Source organism: Carya illinoinensis, chromosome 5, assembly GCF_018687715.1.
Source record: "Carya illinoinensis cultivar Pawnee chromosome 5, C.illinoinensisPawnee_v1, whole genome shotgun sequence".
In the NCBI taxonomy this organism is placed as follows: domain Eukaryota; kingdom Viridiplantae; phylum Streptophyta; class Magnoliopsida; order Fagales; family Juglandaceae; genus Carya; species Carya illinoinensis.
The window spans coordinates 24,820,638-24,836,479 of record NC_056756.1 but is presented as its reverse complement, the minus strand read 5'-3'; the positions used below and the strand labels follow the sequence as shown (position 1 = coordinate 24,836,479).

Sequence of the window (15,842 nt, the reverse complement as noted above, 5' to 3'; positions counted from 1 at the left end):
CTGAGATGCTTGCGTCGGCGTCGAGCTGAGATGCTTGCGTTGCTGTCGAGCTGAGATGCTTGCATCCATTGGCGTCGGGCTGAGATGAATGGGAGAAGGGAGAAGGTCTATGTGCGAAGGAGAGAAGGGCGGACGGAATGAGGGCTTTACGTTGTGAATCTCTGTGACTTAGTGCATTTGCCTTCCAGTATTTTTTCTTACGTGGCATAAGATGAATGGTGGGTTGTTTTTATGTAATTAACAGCCCGACCGGTGTGAAGCGCCTCTGTTCCAAGAATTAATTGAAGCTGACTACTTTGTGGCATATTATATTTCCTTGGATTCTATAAGATTGATGCATGTGTGCCTCGGTTACTTGCATTATGACTTTTTGTCTTTCTTTCGCATCGAATCGAACTAGCTTATATAGATTATGGCAGGTGGTTGTGCTTGTGTATTCGCTAGTGTTGGTTCAACTTTTGGATGTCACGTCAGTAAGTATATACAAAGGTTTTTTTTTTTTTTTTTTTTTTTTTTTTTCAATATACAAAGGTATTGAACCGTTGGATTACTTGTTGTATTTGTCTTTTGTACTAATTTTTTAAGGGGGATTTGGTCATAAATCTCTTGTGATTCTGGCCATATAAGATTTTTCCCATGAACATTTTTTAAGATTAACTCCTTGAAAAATGATATAGTAACAACTATATCACAATTGGTTTACAACTAAGCATTAAATAATTTTTTTTTCTTGTACTTTAGACTGTTGCTAGGACAATCATTTTAAATTAAAGTAAAAAGAAAAAATTTCTTAATATGAAGTTGCAGATAAATTATAGAATAGTTGCTGGTATATCATTGTCGATTTGTCCTTTCTTAACAAAAAATGAAGCACTTCAGTGAAAAGATTCATAGAAAATTCTAGGACACAGCTTGCAAGCATAGGCTTCAGTCTGCTATAGGCCTATTGCCTACAACCAGTCTATACGTAAGTTTTGGTATGCTTGTGAGAAGAAAAACTAATCCAATGTAGGCATGCTCTCTCTCATATCAGTCACTGTTTGGCTGGCACTGGCATTTGGAGTCAATGGTTTGGCTAAAAACATTCCAATTTCCATAAACAACTTATTAGCAGTAGAATGAGTAGGCTATGAAATAGTAGCAGTCTTCTAAAAAGTTGCGTTTGTGTTCCTTATTGATCTAAGATAAGGGCGATATATCCTCATTTATATTCCTTTCCATACTCGAGGTTTAGTTCAGAAATAAGAATACTAAAATGTCCAAGGGGATGGATGCATTTTAATCCACAAAACTGCAAACCATTTGGGTATTACACCAGGATATAAATACGACTAAAAATTCTATAAAACACAAGATTTGAACATATTTCGACTGATTAATGGATACATTCACGGTTAATTAAAACAAAATACACTATCAACAACGTAGATTATTAACTCGGTCAGTCTTTAAAACATCACTGCCTACACATCAAACTCGTACACCGCTTCTGCAAAATCTTGCCTTACATGGCATTCTTTAAACCTCAAATGCTGGGGCATCTTTGAGCCTTGAAATATGGCCCAACCATGATAGAGAATCATTGATAGTACGAAGAACGCCTAAAACTGGTCGAGCCAATAGGGCAGTGTTTGCAGTAAGAAGAAATAGTCCATGTGTCCATTTGACACAAAATTGTGAAAAAATAAATGCTCTAGTCCACAATCTTTCTAATGCCTTCCGTCATCCCTCGCTTTGACATCAGAAACCAGAGCCTTGATGCAGAGCCGTGGTTTGGTATTAACAAGCTTTCGTGGGAGAACTGAGACAGCAACCACTAATTTCCCATTGGGCACTCCAGAAAGCGGTAGCAGCTCAACAAGAACAGATAACTGTATATTCGTCACAATGATGGAACAATGACGATTACATCATGAGAGAGTTCAATCTTTATGAACAAGCAAGAAAAGCAAATAAATGTTTTACCGCTGGTGATTGGAGATCAACAACTGAATCTGACGCAACATTTTTCACTGCAGCAGCCACAACGGAAAAGCATTTGTTGCGGTCCAACAATGCAAATGCATTGGAGCCATTTGAAGTATCTTTCAGAATCTTCATCTCAGTCTCCTTGATTCCTCTTGTATTATATCCAACTGCAAACTACAGGTTCCAAATTTAAATTGCAATTGTTAGGGCCAGATAGTGCTGCTGGTGTGAAAAGGTATTGTTAGTTACTACTTATTCATTTCTTTTAAATTCGTTTCGTTTCTTTTAAATTCGTTTTTGTAACGACCTGGTCTAATAATTATAAGGATAATTTAATTGGGCTTAAATCTTGTATTAATGGACCAAGATTTGAGAAGCCAATTGAGGTCTATTGGATAGTTTTCGAATAGGCCAATTACAGAATTTTTTATTGGGCTCAATAATTAGTTTGAATTCCAATTAATGTTTATGGACAAGCGGGTCGGTCTTAATTGGTAATAAGCCCAAGAATTATTTTATAAGCCCAAAAATATTATTTGGACGAGTTAGGGTTATTTTGGATTCAAGACTAGGCCTGCCGGAATTTATCGAATACTTAGCCCATAAAATTATAAGCAAGCCCTATATCATAGTTCGACCCATTAAATAGTTGAATCCCTTTGTTAGAAGCCCATAACATCACCCTAAACCCAACCCGTGTATATATATAGAACACTTTAGACCCCCATGCATGGATTGCCTCCTTCAAGCTCTAGGGTTGCCGCAGTAGTTCCATGGTTTCTCTCCATCAAGTGTAGCCACGGCTAGCTGAGAACCACCACTTCAGGCTGCAGGTTAGTCTCTTTCAAGCCACATCAGAACCTCACACGACAAGCCCCTCTCCCTAGTGCAGTGAAACCAGCCACCGACGGAAAGAAACCACCCGCCCTATGTACCGCCTCTCCCCATAGTAACTCAAGCATTGTGAACCCAGCCAACAATGAGCAAGCCTTCCCACGTTCAAGCCTCCACCACCATGAAACCGTAAACCTTGCACCAAGATATCTCAAGCCACAACATCCTCCCATGTCAAACCAGATCAACCAACTGCCAGCTCCTCCACACCACTGCGACCCTGAACCACCACCTCCCTCAGCCACAACCAAGTGCAACCATAACCAAGAGCAGCATCCGTGAACCAAACCACAAGCCACTATGCAAACCCCTCCCATGTACTCTATTTTTACGACACAAGAATAGAGTTGCATTAGAGCCACGCTTGCAACAGTTGAGGCACGACGCCACTGCCAACAGCAACAGAAGACGCCGGAGAATAGTTCTCTACCGCCAAACACAGCCCAGCCTACAGACTCTCTCTAGTTCTCTCGGTTCCTCCCTTTTCTCAATGTTAACTCTCTCTCTCTCTCACTTTAGTTCTCTCTCCATCTTTGTCTATCCTGGGTTATCATGATAATTGATGATTGGATGGCCACGCACAGTTGTAGAGGTCACACATGGATTGTATCATAGCTGTGTTTGTCGTGGTTTTATGGGTTTAATGGAGGATATGGACTTAGGAGAGTTCAGAACCATGAAAGTTCAGATTATTTTAGGATTTAGTATTTCATTGTGACATGTGATGAAGAAAATCGAGAGAAATCAAACGTTTAGGCTTAATAATAATTTTGGGGACTAATCAAATGATTTTTGGAGAAATTATGTGAAAATCATAGTATTTGAGGAGTGACGATATTTTAGAGTTTCGAAAATTTTAGGCTTAAAGGAAAAATAGATTATTTTAGTACTTTAGATTTTTATTATGAAGTATGTGTTTAATGAGAAATTGATGCAAGTTACATGCCTATTTTATAGGTGATCAACTACATGCCGGAAATATTGGATTAATGTTACCAGGTACATAGCATGATCATAACCTTCATGTTATGTCATGCAATGCTTACGCCATGTTATGTTATGTAACACTCATGTCATGTTATGTTATGTTATGTAATGCTCATGTTAATATACCATGCATATAAGTATGGCACACCATGAAAATTCATGATGTCAACATGTTCACATGCATTATGATAAGACAAGTAAGAAGTCATGTGAATGATAAGTAAGCTTTAAAGATTGGCCTTATGTTATGGGTGGATGTACATGCCACATACCTAAGCGTGGTCCACTACCAGTTATGCTATGATGTATGTAGTGACATGGACCTAAGTGTGTTCCACTATATGCCATGCCATGATGTATGCGGTGACACAGACCTAAGCGTGCTCCACCATATGTTACACTATGCTTATGGTGAGCCATGAACCTAAGCTTGGTTCACCATATGATTTATGCAATCAACGACAATTGAACCGATTCACATATGTTATGATGGCCACTATACAAGTGAAAGACGAGATGAATAAGTTAATGAATAAGTTATGCATGAATCATGTTAGAGGCATGGAGTTAGTCATTCATTCATGTTATATGTATTGTCATGATTATTTCTTAAATTCCCCTTAAGTATTGAAGAATGATCCATTTGCCATACATATGTATGAATATGCATGGAAGTTTTCGAAGTCAAGCCTAAGGTCAAGTTGAATTATGTTTATAGTATGACGTGCTATTACAGAGTCTTCGACTCATTTTTGTTTATTTTTATATTTTAACTACCCTAGGTGATAATCTTTATGAGGATGGAACTACAAGACAAGATTTGGCCCAGGGTGACTGATGGGCCCCAAGGTGGAGCCAAGTCGTAAAGATCCTTTACAAGTTTCAGAATGGGCAATTACAAAATCAAGAGCTAGGAAGATGAAGAAAGCTATGCAAGGATGGGTGAAATCCATTTGAGATGTGTTTAGCAAGAGCCCAACATTCAAGATGGGCTTGAGAGGAGGAGATCTAGTTTTCATCCACGTGATACACTACAAAAGACACGACTTAGTTTTATTGTTATTGAAGGCTTTGGACTTATTTATTTCATTAAAAGAGCTTATTTTATTAGTTTAGAATAAGTGGGCTTGAGGATGTCAGCCCACACATCTTATTTCTAATGAACTAGGGTTTTCGGGAAGGCCTTGTATTTTGACCAAGGGCATATTGAAAAAGTTATTATTTAAAGTAAACTATGATTTTAGAAGTACTGTAGCCTGGGCACTGTTCACGCTACAGTACCCACGGCTCACTTAGAGTTTTGGGGATTGTTATTTAAACCACTTGTAGCCTCATTTGAGAGGGTAAGACAATTGATGAATTTTCATTGTGAGTTGAGTTTACTCCTCTTGTTCTTAATTGAACTCTTGAACTTATCAAAGGTAAATCACAACCTTTGTGGCGTTCCTCCTTGTAATTTGGGTTCTTGAGACGGGATTTCAACAGGTCTAGATTTTGATATAATCTAGGTTCTTGAAACGAGATTTCAACAGGTCTAAATTCTCCATCCATAGACTTGAGTTTGGCGTTCTTGGGTTCGTTTTCCAATATTGTTGTTGGGTCTCAAAGCGAGTTGATTGGGGTTCATATCAGTGACGAGGTAGAGGCCTAGAGAGTTTATGACATGCTAAGTTTCACGATTAAAAATTGACTTTATTTATTTGTGGAATCTTTTGTATTTGGAGCTTCGTTAAGAATGAAATTTTTAAGTCAAGTTTAGTAGCACACCAGTTCCCCGAGATTTTTTTAAAATGACTTTATTCATAACCCTAGGGGAATTGGGCTTTACTGTTTTCCTTTTGAGGAAAAAAAAAAAAAATAGAAAAAAAGAAAATCTAGGTGCAAAAGAACATATAAACCAGGTGACAATATCATCTGGCCTTATGTACCACAGCGGTTGCAAAAACATATCTAGCAATATGGGGAAGCCGGGAGCTGTTAGAAAATAAATGAATAAACGAAGATAACATGGAAAGAATCTAGGGGTTGATCATTCACCAGCTTGATCATAACCTGAATGATATGATCTGAAAACAGGGTTCAAATACTACAACATGCCAAGTAGAAAGGAAGTCAGCTATAAGTTCCTTTTTAATCTCCCAAAGCCAATAAATAGTCATAATTCAAATTAATCAGGGGGTAGATAAGGAAATGGGTCTGGGTTTGGGCTCAAAATCTTCAGGTCCAAACAAATGCAGGCTGAACAAGGGAGCTAATACAAGACTGGGCCAAGAGAGGAGCTACACGGGCTAAGAAAGGAAAATCAAAAGCCCAGTTCATCAACCCATGTCCGACCCAAAGATGGTGGGTCAAACAACCCAAGTTACCCTGGCTCGAAAGGGTTCCAAGTTTGGTATCGGCAAAGAAACGTTGACATCTTCAAATCATCATCCGGTAACTACACAGAACCCATCGCTGGGAGAAGGTGACCTGGCTGTTGGGATCCTGGTAGAGGTGTTGCCGGAGTTGACGCCGTCGACAGAGTTAGACATTGAGAATGATAGTTTGGGATGTGTGATGGTTTCTCTAGCAGTGGAAGAGGGTCAGCATGAGTTGGTGAGCTCTTTCTGTGACATTTGGAAGCCCAATAGCCACTGTATTTGAACGGGATGAACAAGAAATGGATACAGAGATCCCTGTGGTGGAAAATACTGAAACACTAGGTACAGGGGACGACCAAACAGATGCTGGTACTTTGGTAATCTTTATGCCTAAAGCATCTGGACACAATAATAAGGAGAGGGAGCTTATGCAAGGCTCTGGAGGCAACAGATTGCATGGATTATGGTGATGAAGATCCTTGGGATGAGGCTACCCCTTTGAACTCGCAGTATCCATTAAATGATCAAATGCAAGCATCAGATTGGGTACTGCATAAAGCCAAGGAGATTCAACTGTGTGTGGGCTCACTTGCATTGGAAAGTTTCATTCGGTGAATTGGGCTAAGGTTTGCACTCCAACATGCAAGGGAGGGTTGGGAATTCAGAATTTGTTGGCTTTCAATAATGCCTTATTGGGTAAGTGGTTGTGGAGATACCAAAATGAGAGGGGGAGCTTAGCAGAGGGCTATAATAGATCTAAAATATGGTGGATATTGGACAATGGTGCTCAAATGAGGTGAGCGAATCACATGAGGTGAGGCTTTGGAAATACATAAGGAGAGGATGGACAATATTCTCTCGATACATACACTTTGCAGTTGGGGATGGTTCTTGAATAAATTCTGGCATGATTTATGGTGTGGCAATCGAACCCTAAAGGAAGCTTACTCAAATATCTATGGCATTGCACATAGACAAGAGGCTTCAATTGCAGACCGTCTAGACCTTTCTAGTGGCTCCCCTCAATGGAATGTCATTTTCTTTAGAGCTACACAAGATTGGGAAATTCACACATCTACGGATTTCTTCAATCTTGTGTATACTAGTAGAGTGAATGGGGGGAGCTGACAAGATTCTTTGGTATCCATCCAATAAGGGAGATTCACTGTTTGTTCGTTCTACAAGTCCCTTATGACACAAATGCAAATAAATTCCCCTTGAAGACTAAGCCCCCCCCCCCCCCCCCCCCCCCCCTCCTCTCTTCTAAGAGCTTTCTTTATATGGACAACTTCATTAGAGAAGATTCTCAACTTAGATAATCTAAGGAAACTCATTGTGATGGATTTGTGCTACATATGCAAGAAAAATGGGAGTCCATGGACCACTTGTTATTGCATTGTGATGTGGCCATGAGCTTATGGAATGATATCTTCGCTAGAGTGGGGCTACATTTGGTGATGCCACAAAGGGTGGTTGATTTGCTGACAAGTTGGAGAGGCATCCAAGCTAACTCTCAAATAGAATCTATGTGGAAGATGGTTCCAATCTGTTTATGGCGGTGCATATGGATGAAGAGAAATGGATGAGGATCATGAACGGATTAGTACTAAGAAGTGTGTGCCCATCACTCTAGCAATGGCACCGAAGATGAAATATAGAGTCCCTATATCCTTGTGCTTAGTGGAGAACAGCCATCGGACTGCATTTGTACGTTTTTTATTAATAACTTATTCCATTGGTCAATTGTAATAGATTTTAATGGCATGAACACTCATGATTTCCTTGTATATTTAGGCAATCATGTAATGCCACAACGGAAGGCCCAAACCGTATGGCCTATAGTCCAAAAGGATTAGTCAATGATACAATTAGAGCCACATTGAAAGCCTTATAAAGAGCAAAAACTTCTCATTCCTGAGTAATGTGGGATCTCATACACCATTTACCCTTATCCTTATTATATGGGATATCACAATCTTCCCCCATGAAATTTCTAAAGTCATCGCTGGGCTAGTCCATTGTAGGTAGCATGACTCATGTCCCACATTTCTGGTTGGGATAGGTTCTGATACCGTTTGTAACGCCCCAACGGAAGGCCCAAACCACATGACTTATCATTTAAAAGGACTAGTCAATGATACAATTGGAGTCCCATTGAAAACCTTATAAAGAGCAAGAACTCCTCCTTCCCAAGCAATGTGGAATTCTTATACACAACCTACCCTTATCCTTATCTTATCCTTATCATATGGGGTATCACAAATCATGCATAGGTGTTGCTCTTATATATGTCCCGTGTATTTGGGGTATGACTACTCTTCTTACTAATAAAATTCTTATTTACTGATAAAAAAATTTAAATTAATTTCTTATATAAGTACACTGTATAAATGAATATAGTCTGTACACTGGTGAAAGACTGAACTTTACCTTTACAGGACGTGCAAGTTCCTGCTGTTTGTCATTCAGAAACTGAAGAACAAGCTTTGACACAACTGCTTGCAGTTCCTTCTCATTTAAAGCACATGTTGCTTGGATGGGGAAAATACGATGACACCAGCTGCACAAACGGAATGCATTTTAATCATTATCAAACGCAAGTAAATAACATGAGGCAAATCAGATAATAAGAATTTAAACAATATTAGTGGATTTTTCCAGAGAAAAATCTAATTTAAGGCATTAAGATATGAGTATCTAGAAGTACAGTAATGACAATTTCACCTTCGAAATATAAAAAAATTAAAAAAAAAAAAAATTCCTCATCTTTTTGCACTAGTAGTCTTGCATAAAGAAAATGATTTGTACAGTCCTAAGGTGTACCGTACAAGACCCATGCAGTCCCTTTGAAAAAAGTGGGGCCACACTTGGGACCTACATGAAAAGCCACTTTTTTATGGTGGGCCCCACTTTCTCAAAGGGACTACGCAGGGCTTGCACACCCTAAGAATTTATCTAGCGTTATTTAAAATTCCTAAATGGATATCACTGAGTATGACACTTCCCAACAAGGATGATTCCATTTGACTTAGTAAAATAGAAGAGTAAAATAGAAGGTTAAATCATAATATCTCATGCTTGATTTTTCATATCTTTGGCAATAGAAAATGATCTGCCTTGGGTTCACGGGAGTGCTACAGCTTGGTGCAGTGCCCTCTGTTTGATATGATATATGGAAGGAGAGGAATAACTGGAATTTTCAGAAAGTGGAGCTTTCTACTAGTAAGATGAAGATGGAGTTCCTGAAGAAGCTCTCTCTTTTCTTTGATTCTCTAAGTTTCACAAATATCAGTTTCTTTTTTACCTTCAATTTCTTTTTTCAGTCTTCAAGTAAAGTTTACTCAGAAAAAATTATACATCCTGGATTATAATTGTTGTTATTATTGTTATTATTATGATCATCAGCATCATCATCATTTGGATATTGGGGTACCATCTAGAGAAGCCTGAATCTGTTCCCTGAGTTGTCCTTAAGCCTCACTCCAGAGTGCAGTTTTCAAGTACCTCCTGTTATCCCTTCATTAATATATGAATATTATAATCTTCTAGAAAGTAAAACATTGATACATAAGTGTTCCATAAGAGGAGGAATTGGTCCAGGGGTTGAAGCTGAAAAAATAAGCATACAAAAAACAGATTTTTTATTCAGCACCCAAAACACTACCAAACATAATACATTTTCAAGATGTATGGAACTCTCTGACAAAAGATCCATCAACAGCCGTTAGTTTATATTATATCTACAAAACAGGATCTTTGAGGCACACCCTTGAGACAAGGAGTGACACTCCAAGGGAAGGCCCGAGCCACATCTGGACCTATACTAAAAAATGACTAGTCAATAGTAAAATTGGAACCATTATAAAGAGTAAGAACTTCTCCCTCCCAGGCAATGTGGGATTCCATATACCACTTACACACATTAGTCAATATGGGGTATCACACATCCTCCAAATATGCATCAAGGCGTTTTTAAAAAATAAAAATTAAATTTCCAATGTTCAAGCCGGGTATGCATCATGTACATGAACCAATTATGTTGGCATGCATTTTGAACTTTTGGACCTTTGGTGCCACCTGTGTTGAGGAGGCATGCACCTTTTTAGTAAAAGTAACAACCATGATCCCACCTTCCCCAACCACCTAAATTTGACCATGATATAAGCCATTTCCATCCTATAAGCAATGAAGTCACTATTTTTTCTCCAACGTGTGATCATTACTTGAAAGCTTTGAATAACAAAGGAAAAAGCACTTTGCACCCTCTAACTACTAAGTATAAAGGATTCTGAACAACCAAAAGTGACACATTGCATCCTTAGTTTACAAATAACATTGCAAATGTGCACCCTCCTAAAATCTGATCATCAAGATTGTGCAACATCATTAGTTTTTCATCCATCCTAATTATCATAATTGGACGGATACTGTTGTCGGTTTTTGGTAGTTGGAGGGTACAATTTGTCAGTTTTGGTGGTTTGAGATGTGAATTGTAAAACGCCTAATAGTTGAAGGATGAAAAATGTACTTTCACTAATAAAAATCTTTAGCATCAATGCACAGAAAAGCCCTTATGTAACATCTAAGATTAGTATAGAAGGGTGGTGCTTAGGACCCAACATTGCCCAGGAAAAATAAGGTTTTATACTTTATAATGATTCCGATAAACTCTACTTGTAACATAAATTAATACTTTGGAGAATAAGCTTCGATGGGGCTTGAGTTGTCCTAAATTCATTACAAAAATAGCATCATAACTAGTCCTAAAAAGAAATATGCGACTTGAGTTGTGCCACATTAGAAATGGCCTGGCGAGGACATTAAAGATTTGAGTAGGGGACATTCCAACACCATAGATTGAGGACAGAAGAGTGGAAAATGAGATCCCACATTGCGAAGGAGAACTTTTGTGGTTTGTAATGATTCCAAATAGCTCCAAACGTAACATTGACTGGTCCTTTGGAGTATTAGCTGAATGTGCTGTGGACTTTCTTTGGGTTGTTATACCTTAATATAATATTGATCTAGTTAGATACTTAGTCTCTTCCCTATCACGAAAGGAGAGAAAAAGAAAATTAGTGAGGTTAAAGTATTGGAGCACAACAATCCATATCTCCTACATTGATCAACTAGATATTGAATTTTCAGCAACAAGGAGAGCCACAAGTAGGGTGTTTTTGTTAGTGCTATTATTATAGATGGATCATAAATTAAGCTAAGCTATCCACGACTTTGCTTAAATTCTAATTTGAAATCGCATGCTTATCTATTAGGGTCCCTTGAATGAGATCTCATCCTCCTTCAATCATTCATTTATCTGAGATGTACCCTAAGAGAATTAACTTATGCCGTAGATACCACAAAAAAGAACTCGTGTTTGAGATGAGATGTGTACCAAGTAATTTTATATTGTTACTAAATAATATTAAGCAAAAATTTAAAACATGGAAACAATATTTTTCCTAGCAACTCCAATGATGAATATCCATTTATCTGAGAAATTTTCAGATATTGCTACTAAAAAAGAGAAGATGCAAAGTTTATATCTTAAACAAAGATTAATAGCATATATCAAATGTGCCCAACCGAAAACCACATGAGACTTTGGAAAATAAAAAACTTACAGAGGTGATTTTGAAATCCCAGACTCAAAAGAATCCATAATATTTGATACAGTACCAACAGTTTCAGCTGCACTGTTTCTGGGGAAGATAAATAGAAGCAAACCACTCCTAGTCAGCTTAACTAGTGAAAGAACAGGACCTTCCTCAAGATTTATATCCACCCTTGCAGGAGAAGAACATATGCCTTTTGAAGGTTTGCCTGTCATCATAAAGCACAAGACACTCATATCATATTAAATATGGGTCCCAACACCTTACCAAGGAAGTTATTGAAACCCAAGATACATAATCTTTATTAGACATACAATTACTGCTATTGTCCCCAGAGTTACTGGAAGCAGTGTTGCTTCCCCCATTGTTGATACTTTCCCTATCTAGATCGTCTGTGCATATTTTCCTCCTCTTACTAACGGAATTATCATCCAATTTCTCCAAAATTTCAGAGCTTCCATTAGCAAAGGACCCTACATACTGCAAGAAATTGAAAAACCCGAAAAAAAAAAGGGAAAAAAAAAAAGAGAGTCAGCACCAAAGTAATAAAAAATAGACCAAGTTTTGGTGAAACTCCAGCACTCAAATTAACTTAGGTACACAAATATACACATGCGTGCATACTGCATCGTTAACATAGACAATGAAAGAAAAGATGCAGATGCATTAAAAGTTTTTTGTTTCCTTAATTTTTTTTGTTGTTGTTGGGGGGGGTGGGCAGGATGAAAGCAATAAGCAGCTACAGAGTGGGTGGTAGCCCTCCCCAAAATCCCCTCACTCAATAAACAAGAAGAACCATAGACCTCCCTCTGTGTCACAGAGATGTACTGCTAAGCCACACACAATCATTGAATGAAATAGCGTTCTGCCAAAATTGAATTATTATTATTTTTTTGATAAGCAAACGATAGTATTAATAATAATAGGCATAGCCCAAGTACACAAGAAGGTATACAAGCGGTAAAACCTATCTATGTGGCTATAGTAGTCACCAGAAACTCGTGTACATTTAGGCCATTAAAGTCTATAGCTAGAGACCATAGTAATAAAGTGCTGAACAAATAGATACAAAGCTCCTCAGTTGTCCTCTCCTTATCTTCAAATGTTCGTTCATTTCGCTCTTGCCAAATGCACCACATAATGCAGATAGGTATCATCTTCCACATAGCTTTGACATGTAAATCTCCCCCCAGCATCGCCCAACTAGCTAATAATTCAAGTACTGACTTCGGCATAACCCAATTTAACCCTACTCGATGGAATACTTCACACCACAAGGCTCTCGCTATCTCACAATGTAGCAAGAGATGGTTCACTGACTCACCATCTTTCTTACACATACAGCACCAATCAGTAATGATTACCCGCCTCTTCCGCAAATTATCGGTAGTCAGAATCTTGCCCAGAGCTGCTGTCCAAACGAAGAAAAGTGTTTTGGGCGGCGCTTTATACCTCCACAATCTTTTCCATGGAAACGAAACATTTGATATAGCTGGAAGGGCCTTATAATAAGAGCGAACCGAGAAAATACCCTTACCTGTATGTTTTCACCACAATTTATCTTCATGCAATCCGTTCGGCTTCATAGAGTACACTAGGTTGAAAAAATCAGGGAAACTGTTTACTTCCCAATCATGTGCTGCTCTACAAAAAGTGATGTTCCAGTGAACTTGATCCCCCGAGCGAACCAACAGGTCCGCGACTGAAGCTTCTTGATCGCAGGCCACTAAATATAAACATGGAAAAGTGTCCTTCAGTGCCTCTTCCCCACACCAAATGTCTCTCCAAAAACTTATACGTGTGCCCTCCCCCACCAAAAGTTTAGTATTATTGACAAACATCCTCCACCCTCTTCTTATTATTGAAAATTTTAACAAATGGTAATGATAAATGAAACTTCCCTCATGGTAGACATGGTGTTTTAAGCCCTTTTCACATTAGAAACAAGATGGTTAACCTTAAAATATGGTTGGTTCAACTTCATTATAGCATATGTTTGGTTTGCATGCAATTATACATTTGATATGATCTTTGAAGATGAGGAGAGAGAGAGAGAGAGAGAGAGAGAGAGAGAGAGAGAGATCACACGATTAAGAAAAAGACAAGTAAAGTGTAGGAAGGAAACCTTTTCAAGGATAGACAATGCTTCTTTGGTAGCACTTTTCTCCCTCTCTGACCAAAAAAAAGGGCTTAACTCCATTTCCAACTTGAATGAGAAAAACATATATATTATAAACTTCAGAAGAGATTTAGAAATCACTTTTCTTTTTTCTTTTTTGATAAGTTAGAAATCACTTTTTATATACTACAACAAAATCTTCCAATGAGATCCACATGGCTTAAATGCTAATGCTAAGAGCAGAAGTATCTGGCAATAGCAATTTCAAATCATCATTCAAAGTTTGCTCCTCCAGATCAGCATCCATACAAGAAAAGATGCAAATGCATCAGGATCCAGAAAGTGCAGCTTAATGTGAATATATTTTATTGACCGTAAGTATCTGAAAATACATAGTAACGAATCTTAAGATTAGATTCATAGTATAGACATTCACATGCCTTATCAGCTGTGCCATTCAATATAGGCATGCCTTATCAGCTATGCCATTCGATACAGGCAGCTATGCCATGCATACATGTAATACATAACCATGATGTGAAACCTTCTTTTGCATTATTTTAATGCGACAAGTTAAGGCCGGTAAGTTTTTAAGGCTTTTTATTACTATCAAAACCTTAAAAGACACTACAAGCGACTAGTATCTATTCCTTTTCCAGAAATTGATTTCACCACAACTACAAGTTTTAAAATTGGCTTCGGGTTTTAAGTTCAGCTATAACAAGAAAAGGTAAAGTTGGCACCCGTAGTAAATTAGGCTATATCCTATCCAGTGTCTATTTAAGTAAATTCAAGAATCATAAAACTATTAAAAGCTGGGATATCATTGAGAAAGAAAAAGAGTCTTAAGCCTGTGGGTTTATTTGGATGCCATGGATTGAGAATGATCATATCTTAGGGCCCCATTAGGGATTTTGGTCAATGTCAAGAACCATATAGCCAAGTCAGAACCTTGCATATCCATTAAAATGGAAGAGAGACACAAAAAGAAAGCAAGCACAAATATATATTTCCGGATAAAAGTTGAGGAATCTAAAAATGACGAAGAAGAAGAGATAAACAAAACATAGAATCAGTACATAAATAAATAATAATAATGAATAAGTGAGAAAGGGTAAGAGTAGAGATAGAGTAATAGAAGCATAAAAATAAGATGGAAAGTAACTGATGGTGCAGGTAACAAGGAAGCCGGAATGGGAGTTGCAGAGAAGCGAAAAGGGAGCATTGTAGTCGAAGCGAGGGATGCTGATTACACACGAGTGCTGCTCCCACGGTGTCATGCTCTTCTTCTTCTCCTCCTCATGATCATCAACTATACTACTGCTATGCACCTCCGTTGCTGTCTCTTTCGCTCCCTGCTCTTCTCCAACTGCTTCCATTTCTGCCATTGAGGCAAAATGACCTATCGGAAGAATTTAAAACTCAACTTTCCGGCCCTTAGCACAAATCCTACGAATGTTTTGGAAAACCTCTTTGAGACGTCATTCTTTTATTTTGTCAATTTCCTTTCTTTTTTATTTTTAACGTATGAAAATTGGTGACAGAGGGTTTTATAATTGAGGTGTTACCATAAAATTTTCATTCTATTATAATTCAATTGAGATACATTTATAAATGATTTCAGAAAAAAGTGATATATTTATAAATCTCTAAATGAATTTTAAAAAGTCATTATCCAAAAAGAAATTATACTTGCATCCATTTAATAGGCAAGTATCGCACTTTTTTTTTTTTTAAAAGATAAGTAAATATAAGATACAAATAAAAATATTAATTTTTAGGGTGGTGCTAGACTACTGCCTAGCAATGGCCACTGGCGTTGCTGGGCAATAGTCTAGCACAAATTTGAAATTTAATTTTTTATTTTTTTTCTTATTTTCCTTTTCATATTTTTTAAAG

At 37.8% G+C, this 15,842-nt stretch overlaps 1 protein-coding gene across 3 annotated transcripts; it reads right to left on the bottom strand.

Annotated features, from left to right (window-relative positions):
- Positions 1-1,276: 1,276 nt before the first annotated feature.
- LOC122311025 lies at positions 1,277-15,436 on the bottom strand. 3 transcript variants are annotated; one of them, XM_043125367.1, is made up of 7 exons: positions 15,109-15,436; positions 13,950-13,996; positions 12,139-12,304; positions 11,834-12,032; positions 8,640-8,769; positions 1,966-2,142; positions 1,277-1,871 (listed from the first exon to the last, which is right to left on the bottom strand). In XM_043125367.1, the coding sequence occupies exons 1-7, from the start codon at positions 15,329-15,331 to the stop codon at positions 1,710-1,712; spliced, it is 1,104 nt and encodes a 367-aa protein (XP_042981301.1). In that variant the 5' UTR covers positions 15,332-15,436; the 3' UTR covers positions 1,277-1,709. The 3 variants fall into 3 exon arrangements, with proteins under 3 accessions (XP_042981301.1, XP_042981302.1, XP_042981303.1); XM_043125368.1 differs by having other exon boundaries at positions 13,950-14,030; positions 15,109-15,312; XM_043125369.1 differs by lacking the exon at positions 13,950-13,996 and having other exon boundaries at positions 15,109-15,312.
- Between the last annotated feature and the right edge of the window lie 406 nt (positions 15,437-15,842).